This window comes from Megalobrama amblycephala, linkage group LG10 (assembly GCF_018812025.1).
Source record: "Megalobrama amblycephala isolate DHTTF-2021 linkage group LG10, ASM1881202v1, whole genome shotgun sequence".
NCBI lineage: Eukaryota > Metazoa > Chordata > Actinopteri > Cypriniformes > Xenocyprididae > Megalobrama > Megalobrama amblycephala.
The window spans coordinates 11,906,351-11,925,431 of NC_063053.1; the positions used below are offsets into that span (position 1 = coordinate 11,906,351).

The following is a 19,081-nucleotide window of genomic DNA, read 5'->3' on the forward strand; positions in this document are numbered from 1 at the left end:
CCGGTGCGCAAGAGCATTAGCCAGGTAAAGCACCTGGAGGCTCCATCCATCCACCCATCTATCCCATCTCTCCATTTCATTCTCATCTGTGCATTTTTTTCTCCATTCATCCTTTCTTGCAATTCAGTAGCTCTTTGCTTTCAAGCAAACATAAACAGTCAACCAGACACACTCTTCTCAATGGACCCTGAGAGCCGTCTGTCTATTCATTCTTTTCATTTTTATGAGAGGAGCACACCTGTTTTGCTGTTAAATAATCCAACAATCCATTTGTCAGCCATAAAAGTTGTCTCAGACAGCGCAGGCCGATAGGTTGCATGTGAATGGGGATGGAAAATGGATAGCCAGTCACATCACTCGCCGATTCAAGACTTCTCTCAATTCAGAAAGTGTGTGAGAAGGCTTTTATGGAACAAATCTGGTTCAATGAATTCTCGGGCGACCTCCAGATTTCTGTTTGCTACATCACTGGGTTCGATGATTGAACTGTAAGTGTAAGAAGTAACCGAGTCTGCGGTCTCTTACTAAAGGGGAACTAAAAGGAGAGGTCAGGGTTCAAACTGTCAACAGAAGCTGAATCTCCAAACAAGCTCAATTTTAAAATGAAATGGATTTTAGAAAAGCAATAAAATTTTAAAAAGCAAAATAGTATATCTTGCTACAAGCAAAACTGGGAGTCTGCTTGGGTCTGTTGAAACAGAAAGCACATGTACATTACTGCTCAAAAGTTTGAGGTCAGTAAGATTTTTCACTAATTCAGCAACATTTATAAAGTTACAAAAGATTTCTATTTCAAATAAATGTTGTCTTTTGAGTCCTCCATAAACAGCAATTTAACCACAACTTTGGTCCAGAAAAGTACTAAAGACATTGTTAAAATAGTCCATGTGACTGCAGTGGTTCAACCTTAATTTTATGAAGCGATGAGAATACATTTATGCGCAAAAACAAAACAAAAACAACGACTTTATTCCTACGCCTCGTTCTGTAAATTGAATAGGGAAGGTGTAGGACATACAGCGTAAGCTTTTGGAAGAATATGGAAGGCAGAATGGCGAAGCACTTTTAAGGCAATCATTTGTGTTTATTAAGCATATACATTTTAATTTTTTTTTAAGAAAATGATGATCGTTTCACTAGATAAGACCCTTATTCCTCGTCTGGTATCGTTTAATGCCCTTTGAAGCTGCACTAAAACTAATTTTGACCTTCAACCGTTTGGAGTCCATTGAAGTCCACTATAAGGAGAATAATCCTGGAATATTTTCATCAAAAGCCTTAATTTCTTTTCAACTGGAGAAAGAAGGACATGGACATCTTGGATGATATGGGGGTGAGTAAATTACCAGGAAAATTTTATTTGAAAGTGGACCAATCCTTTAACCAATGTACCACATGGTGAAGCCATTGCAGTCTTCTTGATGTATGTAATCCAGAAAGAAAAAAAAGTTCAAGTTCAAGTAAGGTCCAGCTGGTTGTTCACACCTCAGATTTGAAAAAAGAAATGGGTGTGTGAAGTTGTGGAAAAGTGGGAGTAGGAGAGTGGAGACTACCAATAAAACAGACCTACAACACATATTTTAATACTATTTTGTCTGTATAATGTGAGCAAAAAAAAAAAAAAAAAAAAATATATATATAACCCTATGACAACAAACTCACAAAAATCTTATAATTTGAAACTACTAACAACTATCATGAACAAATCAAATATGTTTTGATAAACTATTCGTTGAAATATAAACAAATCAGCATTATAACTTTGCGGAGCTATTGGTCTAAAAATAAGGAAGAACATTTAAAAGGTCTAATAATATATTCCCCACTGTAATGCAATCTCATGCATAGTGCAGTGATTGAATTAAAAGTGTTTATTCTCATGAATAATGTGGAGAAAAGCGTAGATGCACACTCTCCAGCCATGGCAGCCAATCACTACTCTGAATTAACATACCTCACTTTTCATGATGTTGGTTCAACTTTGCTTTTTAAACCGAAAGAACGAAATGGCTCCAATAAACAAAAAAACAAAAATAAAGCGCTTTTTCCTTAATAATCAACAATGAGTGCTATTGTTGTTTTCACTGATGTGCAACCTGTATATATCTGTTAACATCTCAAATGTTTCAGGGTTTCATGACCCTTTAAAAGAACCCAGCATCCAATGCAAGTGAATAGCAAAAAAAAAAAAAAAAAAAAAAAAAGAGAGAGAGAGATTTTCCAAAATGTCACTAGTGCAGAAAGCATTTAAGATGCAGATGTAAAAGAGCCTGCTGTGTGCTACGTGAGGGGCTGAGGCATTATTCTCGCGCCATGTCACAACCAATGAGCTGCATTGCTTCTTGAAACTGACAAGCACAGCTCGCTCACGGCTGCCAAGACAAAGCTAGCATATGCTTTTTCAAACACGCCTGCCCAAATCCACACCTCATCAAAATGCAAACTTTTCCCCATCTCCACACTCATGAATGGGTGGACGGAAAACCGGTAGGTGGAAAAGGGGGTGGGCGTCTGCCCGCTGGTGACACCTGTGGACAGAATGTGACATGGCGCTAAATATTTCATGGCCGTGCACAGTGGCGCACGTAATTGAAAGTGAATTCCCTCAGAGCGCTCGCATTTACATGAGAACCAGTCACTACAAATTCTGTCATGTAACCTTCACATAGTGCAGACTTCAACACTGAGCAAAAAAAAAAAAAAAAAACCTGTACAGGAACATAAAGGTGAGAGAGATCCTGCATGTTTCATGAAGGTTATTGGTTTAAAAAAAAAAAAAATGTTTTTATACTCGCTGTTGCAGTTGTAGCAATATTTATCTGGACATGCTCTTTTTTTAAGAACTAGGGATGGGCATTTTTAGCAATTTTTCATTTCGATCATCGATAGGCTTCAAAAACGGTTAATCAAGTACTGGGGGCGGGGCGTGTGCGGGGGGCGGGGCATGGCCGTCATGGAGATAATGAAAAAATCTGAAGACTGTTAGGAAAATGAATGTTAAATATAAAAATATGACATGAAAACCTGTCTATGAAAACATGCAAATGTGATCAATCTAACAGTGTTAGATTGATTATGATGCAGCAATGTTAATAAGGAAGCATCTAAAAGGAATAGCCGCCCGAGGTGAGTGACGCCAATAAACTGAAGCCCGTTCTATGACACATCCTATGATATTAATCAGATAACCTAGATACATAATATAGACGTAACATTACAACTTGTATCTGTTACGCGCTATAGCGAGAAAGAGAGAGAGAGAGAGCTCGCGCCATGATGCGCTTTCACGACAACTCGCTGAATAATGGGTAAGGACAGAATTTACAGTAGATTTCTATAAAGTTCTCATTATAATGCCACGTTTATGGCAGATCTGTGCTTTATTTTAATCACATTAAGTGATTCCATAAATCGTCTGCGTGTTTTCGAAGCCATGCGAATTATGCCATTGAACAAATATGACGAAAAATGCACTGCTACATTAATATAACATCAGTTTTTTTTTTTTTTTTTTAAATATCTAAAAGCAATATGACTGTCTCAAATAATTCAGTCAATATCAGGCATTGCATTTGAGCATGAAACTAAACACTGATATGCAACGCATCCAGCATCTTAATAAATGTTGATATCCCGACCCTACGCATCCTATAGTAGATTAATCAGATGTAGCTATTACAGCTTTAATCTGCAAAAGGTTTGCGAAAGCAAACATGAGTTTGACCGAAAGTGTAACTTCGATTGTGCTTTAAAAAGTATCACTAATATTTCAGCAATATTTTGGATTCAATTTGCACTTTCTGATCAACCAAAATGTTATTTTACAGTATGAAAATCACTGATGATTATTGCTAAATTAATTATGAATAGAATTTAAAGGATATTGGCAGCACAAGATAAAAGCTTGGCGCTGCACAGCTTGCATTGAACTGTATTTTCATACATCTTGTCAAAGTGAAACTAGACATCACTACGTGACTTCGAGGCCATTCTCTCCCTTCTCACGTGTTTTGACGCATGCTGTGGAAAGCTAAACAATCAGAGCTCAGGGCACTGCCCTAAGTGCTACTATAACCAATCAGGAGAAAAAAGAAAAAATACATTTCTATCATTGTTTACATGATCGATTGTCGCTGTCACGGTCGAGTACTCGAGTACTCGCTCGTGTTGCGCATCCCTATTAAGAACATTTGTTTGTAACTGTGGAACAGATGGAAGTATGGAGAAAAAAAATAATTTAACCAAATTACTAAATTAACAGACTTTTTATTGAGCTGTCAAAGACAACATAATTTTTTTTGTACACAAATTATACAAAAATGTATACAAATAACCCGGCCTACTTTAACTCAGACTTTTCACAATGGATAAAACCAAATCCTGCGTGGAAATTTTTCCTTGTTGATATTAATCAGAAACGCGTCAGATTATGGAAGTAAAATTGGTTGCAACATGCACAATAATGACCATTTAAGAATGAGGCTGGAAGCTCAGGACTCACCAGGAATGTTCTTGTCTCTCTGGTGGTGAGTAAACAGTGGCCAGAAGTAGTGAGGTCTGAGAGGTAAGCCTTCCTCCTTCATCCTCCTCATGAGCTCAACAGCCATACCTTCAAATAATGAAGAACAGTATATTCACACAAATTGAGCTGTGCCATTATCAAATATATGGGTGGGTCAAATATATGGGTATAAATATATGACCAAAATCACGATATGAGTCATTTTATTTCACAATAATGACATATATCATGATATTGTTATTTTTGCTTTAAAAGGGATAGTTCAACCAAAAATGAAAATTATCCCATGATTTACTCACCCCCAAGCCATCCTAGGTGTATGTGACTGACTATCTTCTTTCAGACAAACACAATCAGAGATATATTTAAAAATATCCTTAGTCCTCCAAGGTTTATAATGGTTGCCCAGATTTTGAAGTGTTGCTTTTTTGACATCGAATGCGTATGGCTGTCGCACCGAAAGATCGTTATTTTACTTTATAAAGTTTTAACTAAGGATATTTGTCTTATTAACCTTTATTAACCCCATGGAGTCGTATGGATTCATTTTTTTATGGATGGATGCATTTTTTTTCGTCTTCAAAATCTGGGCAGCCATTCACAACCATTATAAACCTTGGAGGACTAAGGATATTTTTAAATTCATCTCTGATTGTGTTTGTCTGAAAGAAGATAGTCATATACACCTAGGATGGCTTGAGGGCAAGTAAATCATGGGATAATAATTTCTGGGTGAACTATCCCTTTTAAATAAGGTTATAATCCCAACATTTTTGATATTATTGAAATTTCATAATATTTGTCACCAGTTTCAATACCACAAAAACTAATATTAGCCTAATTTAAAAAAACGCAAGACCTTATTGTAAAGTATTACCAAGTATGTTAAAACAAAAACAGACAAATAAGCTTGAATAGATCAAGCTTGGAAAAAGCTTGATCTATTCATTAAAAGCCTGGAGTTTTAAAAGACAATAACCAAGGATTAAGTAGTCTTTTAAATCTACTTCATTGTACTCACTTGTCTTCTTGGCTTCCAGGGCACACTGAAGGGTGAACTGCAGTGGCGACGAGTGCAGACCTGAATCTTTAAGATCTTTGCAAAACCCAGCCACTTTGTCCACAGACTGCAAGACACAGACAAACAAATTAACAACACAACAACAAGTCTAAATTTCTAACAAAAGTTCAACATACAGTTAGGTAACACTTCACTCATAAAAATCTTTCGATTCGGGCCCCTTACTTTGTCCATATTGACACAGTGGCGAAGAAAGAAGTTTCCCAAGTCTGGGGAGTCATTGGTCTGTGACTCTACCAAGAGGCCGGTGAAGCTCTTCAGCACAGAAAACGCTGTCTCTTCATGTCCGTGGGTAATCAGACTCAAGCAGAGGTTCATAGCGTCTGAGGAAATTGAAACAAACGAGTGCATCAGTATCAAAATAAAAAATATAATCAATCATTAATAACTCTCCCAAAATCCCATAACCATCTCAATGCATCAATATTGTATGCATCCCATTTCTCTAATTGGCTGGGTTCATATTTATGACACTTAAAATAGAATTCTGCTATGAATACATATGGGACCATTATGGCTCACTATGGGCCACTATGGTAAGTGCTGAAGGCAAAATTCAAATATGATTCCATATTCCCTTCTCTTCCATGACATGAAACTGCTGTCAGCGGACATACCTGGCACATATCCCCTCTCGTGACGCATGCGCTCCACAATCTCAGGCACATACTGCTGATGGCCGGCCTTAGTCAGACTGAAAACCACCTGCATCAAATCTCTGTCCATCAGATGGATATCTGTATTCTCCATTGTCTCTAGAGTCTAGAGGATACATAAGATACAAAGATATGAAAGAACTCAATTATTAGCTAAAAACAATACAAATTTAGATGTGAAATGTACACACAACCACTCAAAAGTTTGGGGTCAGTTTTTTTTTTCCCCTTAGAAATTCTTTTATTCAGCAAGGACATATTAAATTGATCAATAGTGACAGTATAGACATTTATAATGTTAAACAAGATTTTGGTTTCAAATAAAAGCTGTTCTTTTTAACCTTCTATTCATCAGAGTGCAAAAAAAGACAAATTTTCAACATGAATAATAATAAGAAATGTTTCCTAAGCTCTAAATCAGCATATAGAAATAATATCTGAATGATTAAAAAAAAAAATCTTAGACCACAAACTTTTGAATGGTAACGCATATTCAATATTATATTATAATAAAAATATTTAAATATAAAATGCATTACAAGCTACATAATTTTAAGCAATGACCAGACAATTTGAAAATAAATTCTTAATTAACAAATTAATAACAATTTTCTTAATCAGTCCAGTTCATCTCCCTCAATTACAGACCTGTTTAATTTTGGCAATATCGCCTTTCTCAGCATACACATTGAGGAGAGACAGGTACGTATCTGGGCCAGGCTCAATCCCCGCCCCTTTCATCACTGATAGGATGCCTTCAGCACTGCCCATGTCCCTGCACAAACAAGTCAGTCAACACGTGCGTGCCAAAGAAACAGAAAAAGCAAGTCAATGGCACTCTCCACTCACCCTGCCCGGGCATGGCCTGTCACTAGGGAGTTGAACACAGCCTCTGTGATGGGCAGGTCTTTGCTCTTCATAAAGCCCAGGATTGTACTGCAAGAAGTTGTGATACAAGCATGGTTTCTTTTAACGTTTTTTTATTGTGACAGCCAAGTAAATACTATTTAATTTTTTTTTTTTTTACAAGATTCACACCATAAAGAAAAACTCATTTGCTGAAAACTCACCTAGCACCTTCAATGTCACCATCCTCACAGTATGCTGCAATGAGTCTCTGATAGGTCACCTAGAGAGTCACAAAATATTACAAATACAAATAAACATGGTATCCAATGAAATTCCCTAGCTAGCATCAGTGATTGACAAAATTCATTTTTGCACCTTGTGTCAGTTTCAAAGTCTAAAGCCTTTTCAATAAAATATTCTTTAACTGAATTTTTTGTAAATATTTAAAATAATTGTTAATTTCACACAAGTATTTAAGTTGCAATGTAATGGTAGTTAGGGATGTCCCGAGCCAATCTCAAAGAATGGTATCGGAGGCTGATTAAGCATTTTTTAACTGATCAGTATGGGCTATCTTAAGCCTGATCTTTTATTTTAGGTCAGCTGTCATGCATGTGTCATGCAGTAGCTGGCGGTATGCACCTTCAAGTGGGTTTACCAAGCGCCATTAAAAGGAAATAAAGCTGAAAGCGAGAACCAGTGAGGTCAGTTCTAGTGCGTCAAGGACGTTCAGTTTATCATATTTTATGAGCTCTTTTGTAACGAATTACTCAAAAGTTGCTTATTTACCGTTTATTTCTATCTGCCGTCAGACTGTCTGAGACGTCATTGCCACAATGCGTTGCTATGGCTTGCTTGACTGACAGATTGGCATTGACACTGCAAGTTTGCTTTCTAACCTTATCTTGACTTTTTTTCCTTTTTGTTGCAGTTATTCTGCTTATTGTACATATAAAAAAAAAAAAAGAAACTGCTTAATGCTTAGTGATAAATGCCCCTATTTTACATTTGAGCCCCTGCCCCTGAGGAACTCTCTGTACATGATTTTAATAACTTTAATGTACTTGAAGTGTGCACAAAGCACTAGGAAAATACCAGTATCAGATAGGACTCTGTATCAGCAGGTACTCGATATAAAATTCTTGGATAGGATCGGGGGAACAAAAAACTTGATCGAGAGGTCCCTAATGGAAGAAGCGAGGGATCTTTTCTTTTTTATTGTGACTACCATCTAAATTAAACAGATTATAAAAAAGAAAAAAAACAATGTAGGTCGGGGACTTGGTTTGGTCCATCTGTTGTTGACTGGATCGAGGCAGATCTAAATGTGAGCTTGAGGTTGATTGTAATAAAGGGGAGTAAGCGGACTAAAATTATTGGAAAAGTCCAGCATATGTCACCAGAGAGAAATCTGTCGTTTCACCAGAAGATTGAATTTGATTAAAAATTAAAGGTCAAAACATTTATATAAAAAACAAAAAAAACAATGGATGATTCATTCATATTGTTCAGATAAATAACATGCATTTAGAAAACAGGTAAGGTGAATTTTCATTTCATGCCGCTTCGATTTGTTTGGCTAATATATGTGCAGCAGCAATAATGCTAAATTTTTTCCCTCTCACCATTTCTGGTTAACTAAAACAAATATTTACTCCGAATATTGTTTCTTGTACTTAAAATTATACTCACTCTGTTTGGCTGAACATTAGCAGCTTCCATTTTAGCAAGGAAGTCGGTTGGAGAGAATTTGAACTCATTCTGCAGGTACGTCTTGAGCAGTGCATTGTAATGGCTCACATCATAGGTGACGCCTGCAGAGAACAGCAATATGAAATTTCAAATCATAGGTTTAGAAGTACAAACAGTAACTGGTCAAGGGTCTTTATCTCTTACCAAGTTCTTGAAGCTTATCCCAGATCCGTTGTGCCAGCTCTGTGCGCTCAGTCAGGGGAACCTCAGGAAGCAGTGAGCCACAGCTTCTCAGTAACAACAGGGCTTGATTTCCACTTGGATATCCTATTTGGAGTGAATTTAGAGAGATGACATGCAGAACAAGTAGAGAATTATATATGGAAATGGATCCAGGAAAGATCCTCAAACAAAGAGACAAGTACCTGTTCTGCACATATCATGGAAGATTCGAAGCAGCAGTGTTTTGGTGACCCTGCCTGTCCTTCGGACTGAGCTGTCTAGTTTCGCCAGAGCCCAGTCAAACTGCTGAGCCTGCTTGGAGCGAACTGCCACATTAGGCTCATCCTTCACCGGGTCCATCTGCTCCGGGACAGCCCCATACTGACGACAACTCACACAGGGCAAGGCCAATCTGTATGAGAACAAAATGCAGAAGAAGTGTCTGAAATAAGTGCACATCCATAGCATCATGACAAGAAATTAATATGTTAAGGTGCTTACTACAAAAAAATTAACAATGAAATAAACGAATTGAACAATTTATGAAAGATTTACACAATGATTTCTGATGAAATCCTGCTCTTGTTTCATGTGTAAGTAGGTGTGGGATAAGTATCGTCTATAATAATATCGTAATTGTTCTTTTACCGATGTGCGAGCTGACACTATCAAGACGTAGCCTGTTAGAATGCCTTAAAAATGAGAATGAGCAAACTGTTGTGGGTCACTGAACAAAATAGCTGTGTTTTGTTGCTGAATGTCATTCAGTAACTAGTCAGTCATCAGTCACTTGCTTCTTTTTTGAAGAAATCAGCCATTTGAACTAATTGTTTGAATTAGGGACATTTTTAGTTCCATATTTAAAATATTTCATTTTTTTAAATCATTCATTTTCAATATTGAAAAAAAAATTGCATAGTATTATTTATACAATTGTAATTGCAGTGTAAATACATTCATGCCACCTCTGAGCCACATTAAACAATTCACCTAAATTCCACTTCAGATGCAAAGATGGATTTTGTTGATACTGGCTTTTTTTATGTAAGGACTGGACATGAAAGATGACATTTAATTAAGGTAAAATTAAGGTGTCCTTAGGTAAAAGAAAATCTGAAACAACTTATGCTTAACTACTAAACTTTATGTAGATTGAAGTTAACTACCATAGATGATGAGGGTTACAGTTTAGCTATTTAGGTCATTGTGGCCCTAAATTAAGTAACTGTCATGCAAGAAAATGACAAATTAAATGTTGGCCAATAAAATGTGTAGTATTCTCAGGTGGCTTAAAATGACCTTGACATGTTGACCCTTGACTTCTGGCCCATGCTAACATACAGTTCACAGTAACACTAGTATTAGCCTAAAATAACGTTAGTTAACGTTAGCACAACTATTGTTACATGGACATACACATTAATTGTTAATAGGATTAATGACTATGTAATTAGACAAGTCCTTTATGAAATATTGATTCCAAATAAGACTGTTTTAAAAAAATAACTGATTGATAAATTCTAAGTATTATAAAGAAGCTGAAAAGAGTGAAATTCTACATTCATATATTCTGCAGTGATATTCATGGAAACACTGCAGGTTATGAGCTTATGCAAGGAAGCCATATTCCTCTCATACAACATCATTATATGACCAAATGGCTAAATTTAGACATGTTTGTAAAAATTTAGTTAAATAACCCGCGTCATAAATGCGTTATAACCATTCAGTACAGTTAGAGGAGTGTTCACCTCTCAATGACAACTGCAAGATCTAAACACGCATGGCACAGAGTCATGTTGCGTTATACCTGTTAACATTTAACCTTCCCGGGACTGTCTGACGCACACAAAACCCTATATGTGGAGTTCCGACCGTTCCGCTGTAAAGACGACCAGCTACCGGTGCATGTCTGCTGTTTCCTATGCCTTGAAGCAATGAAGCCGATGAATATTTGAGGAACCGGGCTGATCTTAAGAGCGCAGCCATGTTTAGCCTGCAGAGAGAAGAGCGAAGGACATCCGCACCACGTGACAGGCCAGAGAGCAACGAGCGAGACCATTGTATTCATAGGGGGGATTCAGAACCCTCACACGCTTCATTCTTCGAATAGCCTAATTTACCCAGAGGTAGTTGTTCAGCTGTTTGGTAGTTCTAGCAATAATACGCAGGTTACAAAATATACAATGCTACAAAATATAGAATGTTAGGCTAGTCATAAACTAAAACATGATATAAATTATATAAAAATATAGCCTATTAAACTAGTATACATCATTAGATCACTTTCTTGACGAAACTAGCTGTGTTGTTTGATTTCTTCAAGAAAATAAAATTGATATCACTGTCTTATGAATATGAAAAGTCCCTAAAAATGAATAAATAGTTGTCCTTGAGATGTAGACGTGCTTAAAATAATCGGAACTAAAAACAATATCAGTTGAGTTTTCCCTCTAATAAAAGTTATCAAAAAATATTTAGTGTAAGTACAATAATTATAATAATAATGAAATGGAAATTGATTTTTATATAGCTAAACACTTTAGATGGATATAGGCTACAATTTGAGTGTTATGTTTGTTTATAGCCTATAGCCTATATATTTTTGTTTCTTTATCTGTTTGTTTGCACAGTATTATTTTAGTAATATTTATAGCCTGTACTATAATAGTATTTGTTAATATTTGGAATTAGCTTTTATTTTTATTTTAAATTTTTTAAATTGTAGTTTTTATTTCAGTTTTGTGCTTTTCTCATTTTTATTTTTATTTTTAATATTTCTATATAGCTTTAATTATTTTTTTTATTTACGTTTTAGTTGAAGTAATTTTAGTCCTTGAGTTTAAGTTAACTTAAAAGTATGTTGCCAAAGCAACATTTCTAATTTTTGGTTACGTTTTTAGGTTTCAGATTTTCATCTGATATTTTATTTTACTTCAAATACTGAAAATGATTTTTAATAGTTTTAGTTTTAGTTTAAAATAACAACCCTGGTTACACGACATGTCGACATACAAGATTATAATTAAGCAAAAAACAAGCGCCAAAAAAACTGCTTTGCCTTCAATATTCTGAAAACTAGTGTGTCACACACAATTGCATTTTTTTCCCCCAAAATTTGCAATTTATTCCTGATCTTGTTTAATGACTGTACTCATTCCGGATTATATTGTCCTCATGAGTAAAACTTAATTTAAATTTCAGTAATGTGTGTGTTGGATTAATTTTGCCATGTGTTTTAGTTAGACACATTGTTTACAAGCATACTGAAGCGGGAAGCTGATTGGTGGCAGCTTGAGGTCAGTTTTGAAAAAGGTCAGCTAGGTGGGGTGTTGTCAAGCACGGACTAATGCCCACTGGGCCACTCAGTCTCGTGCCGGGCATCAGGGGCCAGGGGGCCCCAATTTGTCAGACGTGTGCCATGCCAAACTCATTTCCATGGCTGACACACACTGCAAGCCACCCGCACAGCAGTACACAATATGCTGACAGGTGACAGTGAACAGGCATTGCCTGCCAGGCATGTTGTTTCACCCATTTGAGAGTCCATCCCTGCCTGGATCTCACTCTGTCAACCCCTGTCTGCTGAGCCCACCCGCAGTGGGGTGATGTTCGGGTAGGGACGATGCTGAGTTGCTTTGGCATGGCATGGTGAGCAGCAAGAATAATGCTAATGTGTGTCAAAAACTAAACAGTGGAGCTTGGTTAATAAATAAATGGATAATGCAAATGCTTCACAAAAAGAGCACATACTTTTAGGGCGTAGTATAAGTAGGCAAACTGGGATGCAGCACTAGTGACTTAGAAGTGAGTCATTAAATCATTCACTCAGCCGATTCATTCAAAAACACAGATTCATTTGGGAACGAAACAAGTGACTTATGAGTATAATGTAAACGACTAGGAGACAACAGATAGTTGTCATTACCTGACCTGCATTAATACAAAGGCAGTTAACATAAAGATTTTTAATGTAAAGTATTTTTCAAGTAACAATTTTAATAGTATTTTCACATTGTGGAAACATTTAGATGAAGCCATGCTCACTTACTAGACCGTCTCATTCTAGTGTTTAATGCTGAGGAGGACTCTAGCCTAGGACTGGACTGGAAGGACACAGCCTCACAAGGATGCAGCCTTCCATTTGAGAAGCACCCCAAGTGACTTATGAGTGAGTTACTGAATCATTCATCCAAACGATTCTTTCTAAAACGCTGATTCATTCAGGAACTAAACTGTGGGTTTCTTGGAGATGCACAACAGTAGTCCTGCTTTTGGCTTTGTTTGGAAGTTGGATCTATGTTCATTTGAAGCAAATACACATAAAATAACTTACAGTGCTGCATCTAAAAAGTAAGTTACTCAATATTAATTTCTTGTCACATATAGCTTAAAATAAAATAAATTATGCGTAAGCTTGTGTACGCACACAGTCGAATGCACAGCTTTGGAAAGTATACTTCATTTGACTCATACACATACACAGTTGTTCGACGCATGCACAGTTTTGAGGAATCTCTCGCCACGAGTTCCATGTAAACAAACCTTGTATTCTTTAATGCTAGAATTGTACAAATGAGGGTACTTTCTAACCTCTTTGCACAATCTCTTGTCTATGAAGGCCTCCATTGTCGCTGTAGCTTGCATGCGCTCTTTTCTGTTCTGTTTATGCAGTTTTTCTTTGACTACCTTGTGAATCAACCTTTGCCACCTTGTGGATAAACTAATTATTGCAAAAAAAAAACAACAACAACAACAAAAAAAAGCGCATGTGCGATCGGTTACAAAAATCCGTCAGTACGCATACTCTTCTGATGACGAAATTTGCGTCAGGTCATGTGTAATTGGTCAGGGTTTTTTTTTTTTTTTTAAATTGAACATCAAGAACAAAACAAACAAAATGTACACCTACAATGGCATTAACAAAAATAGTTAAATGAGTATCAAGCAAGGCACATATCAGTTAAATAAATATTAATAAAAGAAAATTACACATTTAAAAAATGTTTCCTCTTTGTCGCCATCTCTTGTTTGAAACCTGCAATTGCAGTCATATGCGGAATAGTTATCTGTACGTGCATTGTGCCTCGGCACAGCTCGTCAGCGCGGATGAATCTAATGCTTGCTGTCAGTCACCGCACCGGTGTGGATACTGAACTTCAGAATCACAGATTCTACGTCTTGAAAGTATGACCAATATAAGAATTTTCACTGGAAAATATAATCTGAACATGTAAGTAACATTTCTGCCACTTTTGTTCTGACCAACTAAGGAAAAAAGCATTAGGCCTACAATAAATCATGCTGCCAATGATGATTAAATCTAACGATCACTTAGCTCGGATCATGCCAAACCGTGCAAATTATTATTACTATTATACTTTGTTCTCAAATCGTTAATGGTAACAACATCAGCATTACTATGACTATGTGTATTTAGTGTGTATTAGCGTTACCTGTAGAATTAAATTTCTGTAGCCAAGTTTAATTATTTCAGCTGCTGTGAGAAAAGGCTATAAATGATCCGCTACCAGCAGCATCCTCACATGATAAAACCGACTAGCCTGGACTCCTTCCTTTCTGTTTACGGACGTGATGTAATGACGCACAGAGGAACTGCTGCATGCTCAAATTTCCCGCGGAAATCCACCATGTCGCTCTTATTATAAAACATTATTACAAGCTTACCGTTGTGAATCGAGCTAAGATAATGAGATAGTTTTGAACACTGGCTGGTTATGTACTTGCTCAAAAATTGATTTTGGATAATTTTTAACCAAAAAAAGTTACGGACTGCAGCTTTAAGAAGGGGTCTTGCGTCATTGGTCGTGTACGCTGACCCTCGCGTACGCGTATAAAGTGAAGTACTTCTTTGGGCTTTAGCCGTTAAAGAATTAATCGTCGACCCTCACCTGCAATGTCAGCGAGCATGTGCCACTCCCAGAGACCCGTGCCGTCAGTTTACTTCTTATTCCGAAGGGAGCCCTTGCTTTTCGTTGGCATGAGAGCTAAAAGTGGTGAGCTCAGGGGAAGAAATATCTCAAGGTCACTGAATTATAGACGAGGAGAGATGAGGTGAGCTGAGAGGAAAGGCCCGCTCCTTTCCCCCTTTCTGTTGGCTGAATGAACTCAAGAAGGTTCTGTTCTGTTTTTCTGCAGCATGAATGCATCGGTGTTGGTGATTTATTATTCATCAAAACTATCAATTATTAATTGATTATTTTCCCTCTTTTACAAAAGATTTTTGCTGATCTTTCTTCCTCCTACCCATAATTGAAAATGGTGCCCCACATATCGTTCTCATTTTCTTATCCAAAATCTTTTTTTTTTTTTTTTTTTGCAGAAAAATGCAATTTTACTTTTTTCGGCAACCATCTAGAAAGCTTTAGACAATGGTATAAATAATCTTGGATTGTTTATGACTTAATAATGTCTGTCAGGTTGCCCAACAAGGCAAGGCACCAGTATCTTGTCACCTGTAGGTTATGTCCAGAGGCCTCTGCCAGTCCTTATTTCTCAATATGACAGGAAGACATGTCAAAAGCAATAGGTAACTTCACAGTTGACTTACCTATTAACCAGCCCAAGATTATGACCCCAGAAGCTCATTTATGAAAATTTGTTAATATTTTTTATGTACAAAGTCAAAAATTTTATCAAAAACACATTTTTAAACATCTTATTTTGGACTTTTGGGGGGATTCTGCCTCAAAATGTGTCTCTTACCCATTTATGGTGTGATGTTACATCCAAAACAACACATATGATCTTTACCCACAATTCAGTATGGATATCGTCTTTAGATTTTATGTTTTTATTTATGACAAAAATTCAAGTCCTTCTGGAATACTTCTTATACTGTGGAGATTATCTGTTTTTGAAAAAAAAGAATGTCAATTATTTACAAATCAAAGGCTCAGAGACTTGACTGTGCTGAGCTACAGAGAACAGAGAGAGCTGAAGTGTTGAGGAAAGAGAGAAAACAGGCCTTCCCTGAGGATTTGTCCATTTCTGTGTGGATCAGAGAGTGTGAATGTGATGGCAGTTGCAGGGCTCTCTGGTGTGAAGAGTGTTGTTTCTCTGAGATCCTTGTGAACTTGAATGTCACACATGAGGATAGAAGGCAGAACCTTGGCAGGAAACGACACCGCAAACACATGGAAATCTCGAGGGGCTGAGAGACATAGAGGCAGCAGAACATGTGCACGCAGCTCACGCAGTTCCAAGCTGATGTTTTCTCACATTGTAAGTGCTGACCCAAAATCTCAACCACAGCTTTAATTCAATCCTGTTTCAAAAAAAAAAAAGAATGCAATAAATACTACAACATTAATTTCCATAAGAAAACAGAGAAATGTATTGGTATATGTGGTGTTTGGGTTTTTTGTAGTTTAACATAAATTCATGTTTCATGCGACTGTTGACACAATTTGTTATGGAACACCACACTATTAACAAGCAACCAATACCATAAAATCTTTCGATTTTTTTTTTTTAAATATATTTTTAATTATTATATTATATTGTATTATATTACATTATATTATATATATATTATCAAGTTTATGCTATTTTAAACATTTTAAATGTACATTTTACATATTGGTTGATAAACTATGTACACTACTATTTTTGAAAGAATATACCCTGACAGCAACATAATGTCGGCCCAGATGCGGCCCACATCTGGTCCGTGTGTAATCCACATGTATCAGATGTGGGTCGGATCTGGGCCACATTATGTTGCTGTCTAGGTACACACTGTTTTTGAAAGAAGGCTGCAGTTATTTGATAAAAAATACAGTAAAATCAGTAATATTGCGAAGTAATAACTGTTTTCTATTTTAATATGTTTTAAAAATTTGTTTTTTTCTTGTGATGGCAAAGCTGAATTTTCAGCATCAGTACTGATACCAGTCTTTAGCGTCACATGATCCTTTAGAAATCATTCTAATATGCTGATTCGGTGCTCAAGACAGTTTTTTTTTCTTTAGGATTCACTGATGAATAGAAAGTTCAAAAGAACAGCATTTATTTGAAATAGATTATACATTAATTGTCTTTACTGTCCCATTTGAGCAATTGAATCAAATATAATCATAGTGTTAATTTCTTTTCTTTTTTTGAAAAAAATTCTTACTGACCCCAAGTTTTTGAACATTAGTGAATATATATATATATATATATATATATATATATATATATATGTATGCCCCTGTTGCCTTCTCCCTTTGCAAGACTGGAAATTACTCACAAACTTGCATCCTCCCTTTTTTTTCAGTGTGCAAGTGTACATCTGTATACAAAACACTGATAGTAATCTGACTGATAAGACTGCATTGTGGTATTTGCCATCATCCATGTATCATTACTTCTATCATTATGTTTTTATTGTCATCCAGGGCCTTTCATGCATCATCACTTCCCCCTCCGCTCCTCATGACTCCAGTCCTGTCCGATTCCATCTCTGTTTCAGTGCGCGGCGTCCAGCTTCATCCCGCCACTGACCTGTTCAAGCGTGACAGTAAAGGAGAAATCATATATTTGCACACTCTCACATGAGACTGCCTGGCTGATCTCATGACAGTCTAGGATCCTGTGACTTTGGTGTAGGAGAGCTGTGCCTGAGCCAGGCGGGAATGATGTGATACACTACTCTAATGATGCCTCGGGCCGAGGAATAATCACCTGAGAATTATACATGCCTCTGTGATCAGTGACAGGACTGTTTCTGCTGCATTTCCTGTGTTTGGGCACTGATTGGATAAGGGGCTTGACAGCACATACACACACCCCTAACATTTTATCCCCATCCCATGTGATGCAATGAAGTGTGCAAACCTTACTGGAGGCTGTCATCCTAAATGAGATGCTCATAGCTTGGAAAAGTAAACTGTAAGATGATAAATGAGGCTTGTTGCATTAGTGGTTACATTTCATGTTCTTTTTTTCTGTTTGTACATGGTTTGTTTTGTGAAAAACTCTGACAGACAGCACTTCTTATGTGTGGCTATTCTAATAACTGTCACTTTGTTGCAGTGTACACACAAAAAGTTGTCAAAATAGCTAAAATATTTTAATTTATTTATTTTATTATCAATTTTGGGTTACACCAGGATCTTTATAGTTAACTAAAACTAAACACATTTTTGTTACTTAATTAAAATAAATGATCTTTAATGGAATAAAATAAAATCTTAAACTTTATTTATTTCAGTTGCCATGGCAACTTTTCTCATTTTCATTTAGTTTAACTTGGAAAGAAGAGTATTTGATAAGTAGAGATAACTAAATAACTAAAAAAAACTAAAAAATAACACTGAAATAAAACTATATAGACATATATTTAAAAAAAAAACTAATACAAAATTAAGAAAAAACAAAAATTTAAAGCAAAATGAAAATAGAAAATCTAAAAATAAAAATCATTCGACATATTAATAAATTATTATAAAATTATTAGTATCTCAATGATACCAACAACATTAGAAAAATAACACAATAATTTTTAAGGTTCACATCAGAAGTAACAACTGCACTATTCATTTTTTTGCAGGCTTCATTTTATTTAAAGGGACAGTTCACCCAAAAATTAAAATTCTGTCATTGTTTACTCACCCTGTTGTTCCAAACCTGCATGGCTTATTTTCTTGTGTGGAACATACCATAAGAAAATATGTCTATGCAATTACAAAGAATAAGAAGTTTAAAAAAGGATGCATAAAAGTACCACAAAAAAGTGAAGATCTGTGTATATTTCAAGGTTTCTGACGCCATAAAATAGTTTTCTGTGAGAAACAGACCAAAAATGAAATCATTATTCCAAGGTTTGTTCATACCAGTTCTTGTGAGATGAGTCATTCTTTTTGAGTTGGATCTTTTCAAGGAATCATTTGATCCAGTTTTCGAGTTTGACTGAATGATCCGGTTCCATATTTAGTTTAGGGGTGTTTAAATTAAAAAAAAAAAAAAAGTTTGCACCTTTTAAAGGTGGGGTAAGCCATGTTTCAAAAACGCTGTTGGACATTGTTGATATTTGAAATCAACCCAAACAAACCT

At 36.1% G+C, this 19,081-nt stretch overlaps 1 protein-coding gene and 1 long non-coding RNA gene across 2 annotated transcripts in view; one reads left to right on the forward strand and one right to left on the reverse strand.

Annotated features, from left to right (window-relative positions):
* Window positions 1–11,057, reverse strand: part of lrpprc (leucine-rich pentatricopeptide repeat containing) — a 64,963-nt gene extending 53,906 nt beyond the window's left edge. Inside the window, exons 1-11 of the mRNA XM_048204599.1 lie at window positions 10,833–11,057; window positions 9,226–9,434; window positions 9,005–9,127; window positions 8,801–8,922; window positions 7,330–7,388; window positions 7,109–7,195; window positions 6,908–7,034; window positions 6,221–6,365; window positions 5,769–5,926; window positions 5,544–5,649; window positions 4,502–4,609 (exon numbers count right to left, since the gene is read on the reverse strand). Coding sequence (XP_048060556.1) covers window positions 4,502–4,609; window positions 5,544–5,649; window positions 5,769–5,926; window positions 6,221–6,365; window positions 6,908–7,034; window positions 7,109–7,195; window positions 7,330–7,388; window positions 8,801–8,922; window positions 9,005–9,127; window positions 9,226–9,434; window positions 10,833–11,011 — 1,423 coding nt within the window. The 5' untranslated portion in view covers window positions 11,012–11,057. The remainder of the gene's footprint in view (window positions 1–4,501; window positions 4,610–5,543; window positions 5,650–5,768; window positions 5,927–6,220; window positions 6,366–6,907; window positions 7,035–7,108; window positions 7,196–7,329; window positions 7,389–8,800; window positions 8,923–9,004; window positions 9,128–9,225; window positions 9,435–10,832) is intronic.
* A 3,780-nt stretch (window positions 11,058–14,837) lies between these two features.
* LOC125277627 lies at window positions 14,838–18,193 on the forward strand. The gene is made up of 3 exons (XR_007186949.1): window positions 14,838–15,097; window positions 16,047–16,267; window positions 17,425–18,193. It is a non-coding gene; the product is annotated as an uncharacterized LOC125277627 (long non-coding RNA).
* Window positions 18,194–19,081: the final 888 nt, after the last annotated feature.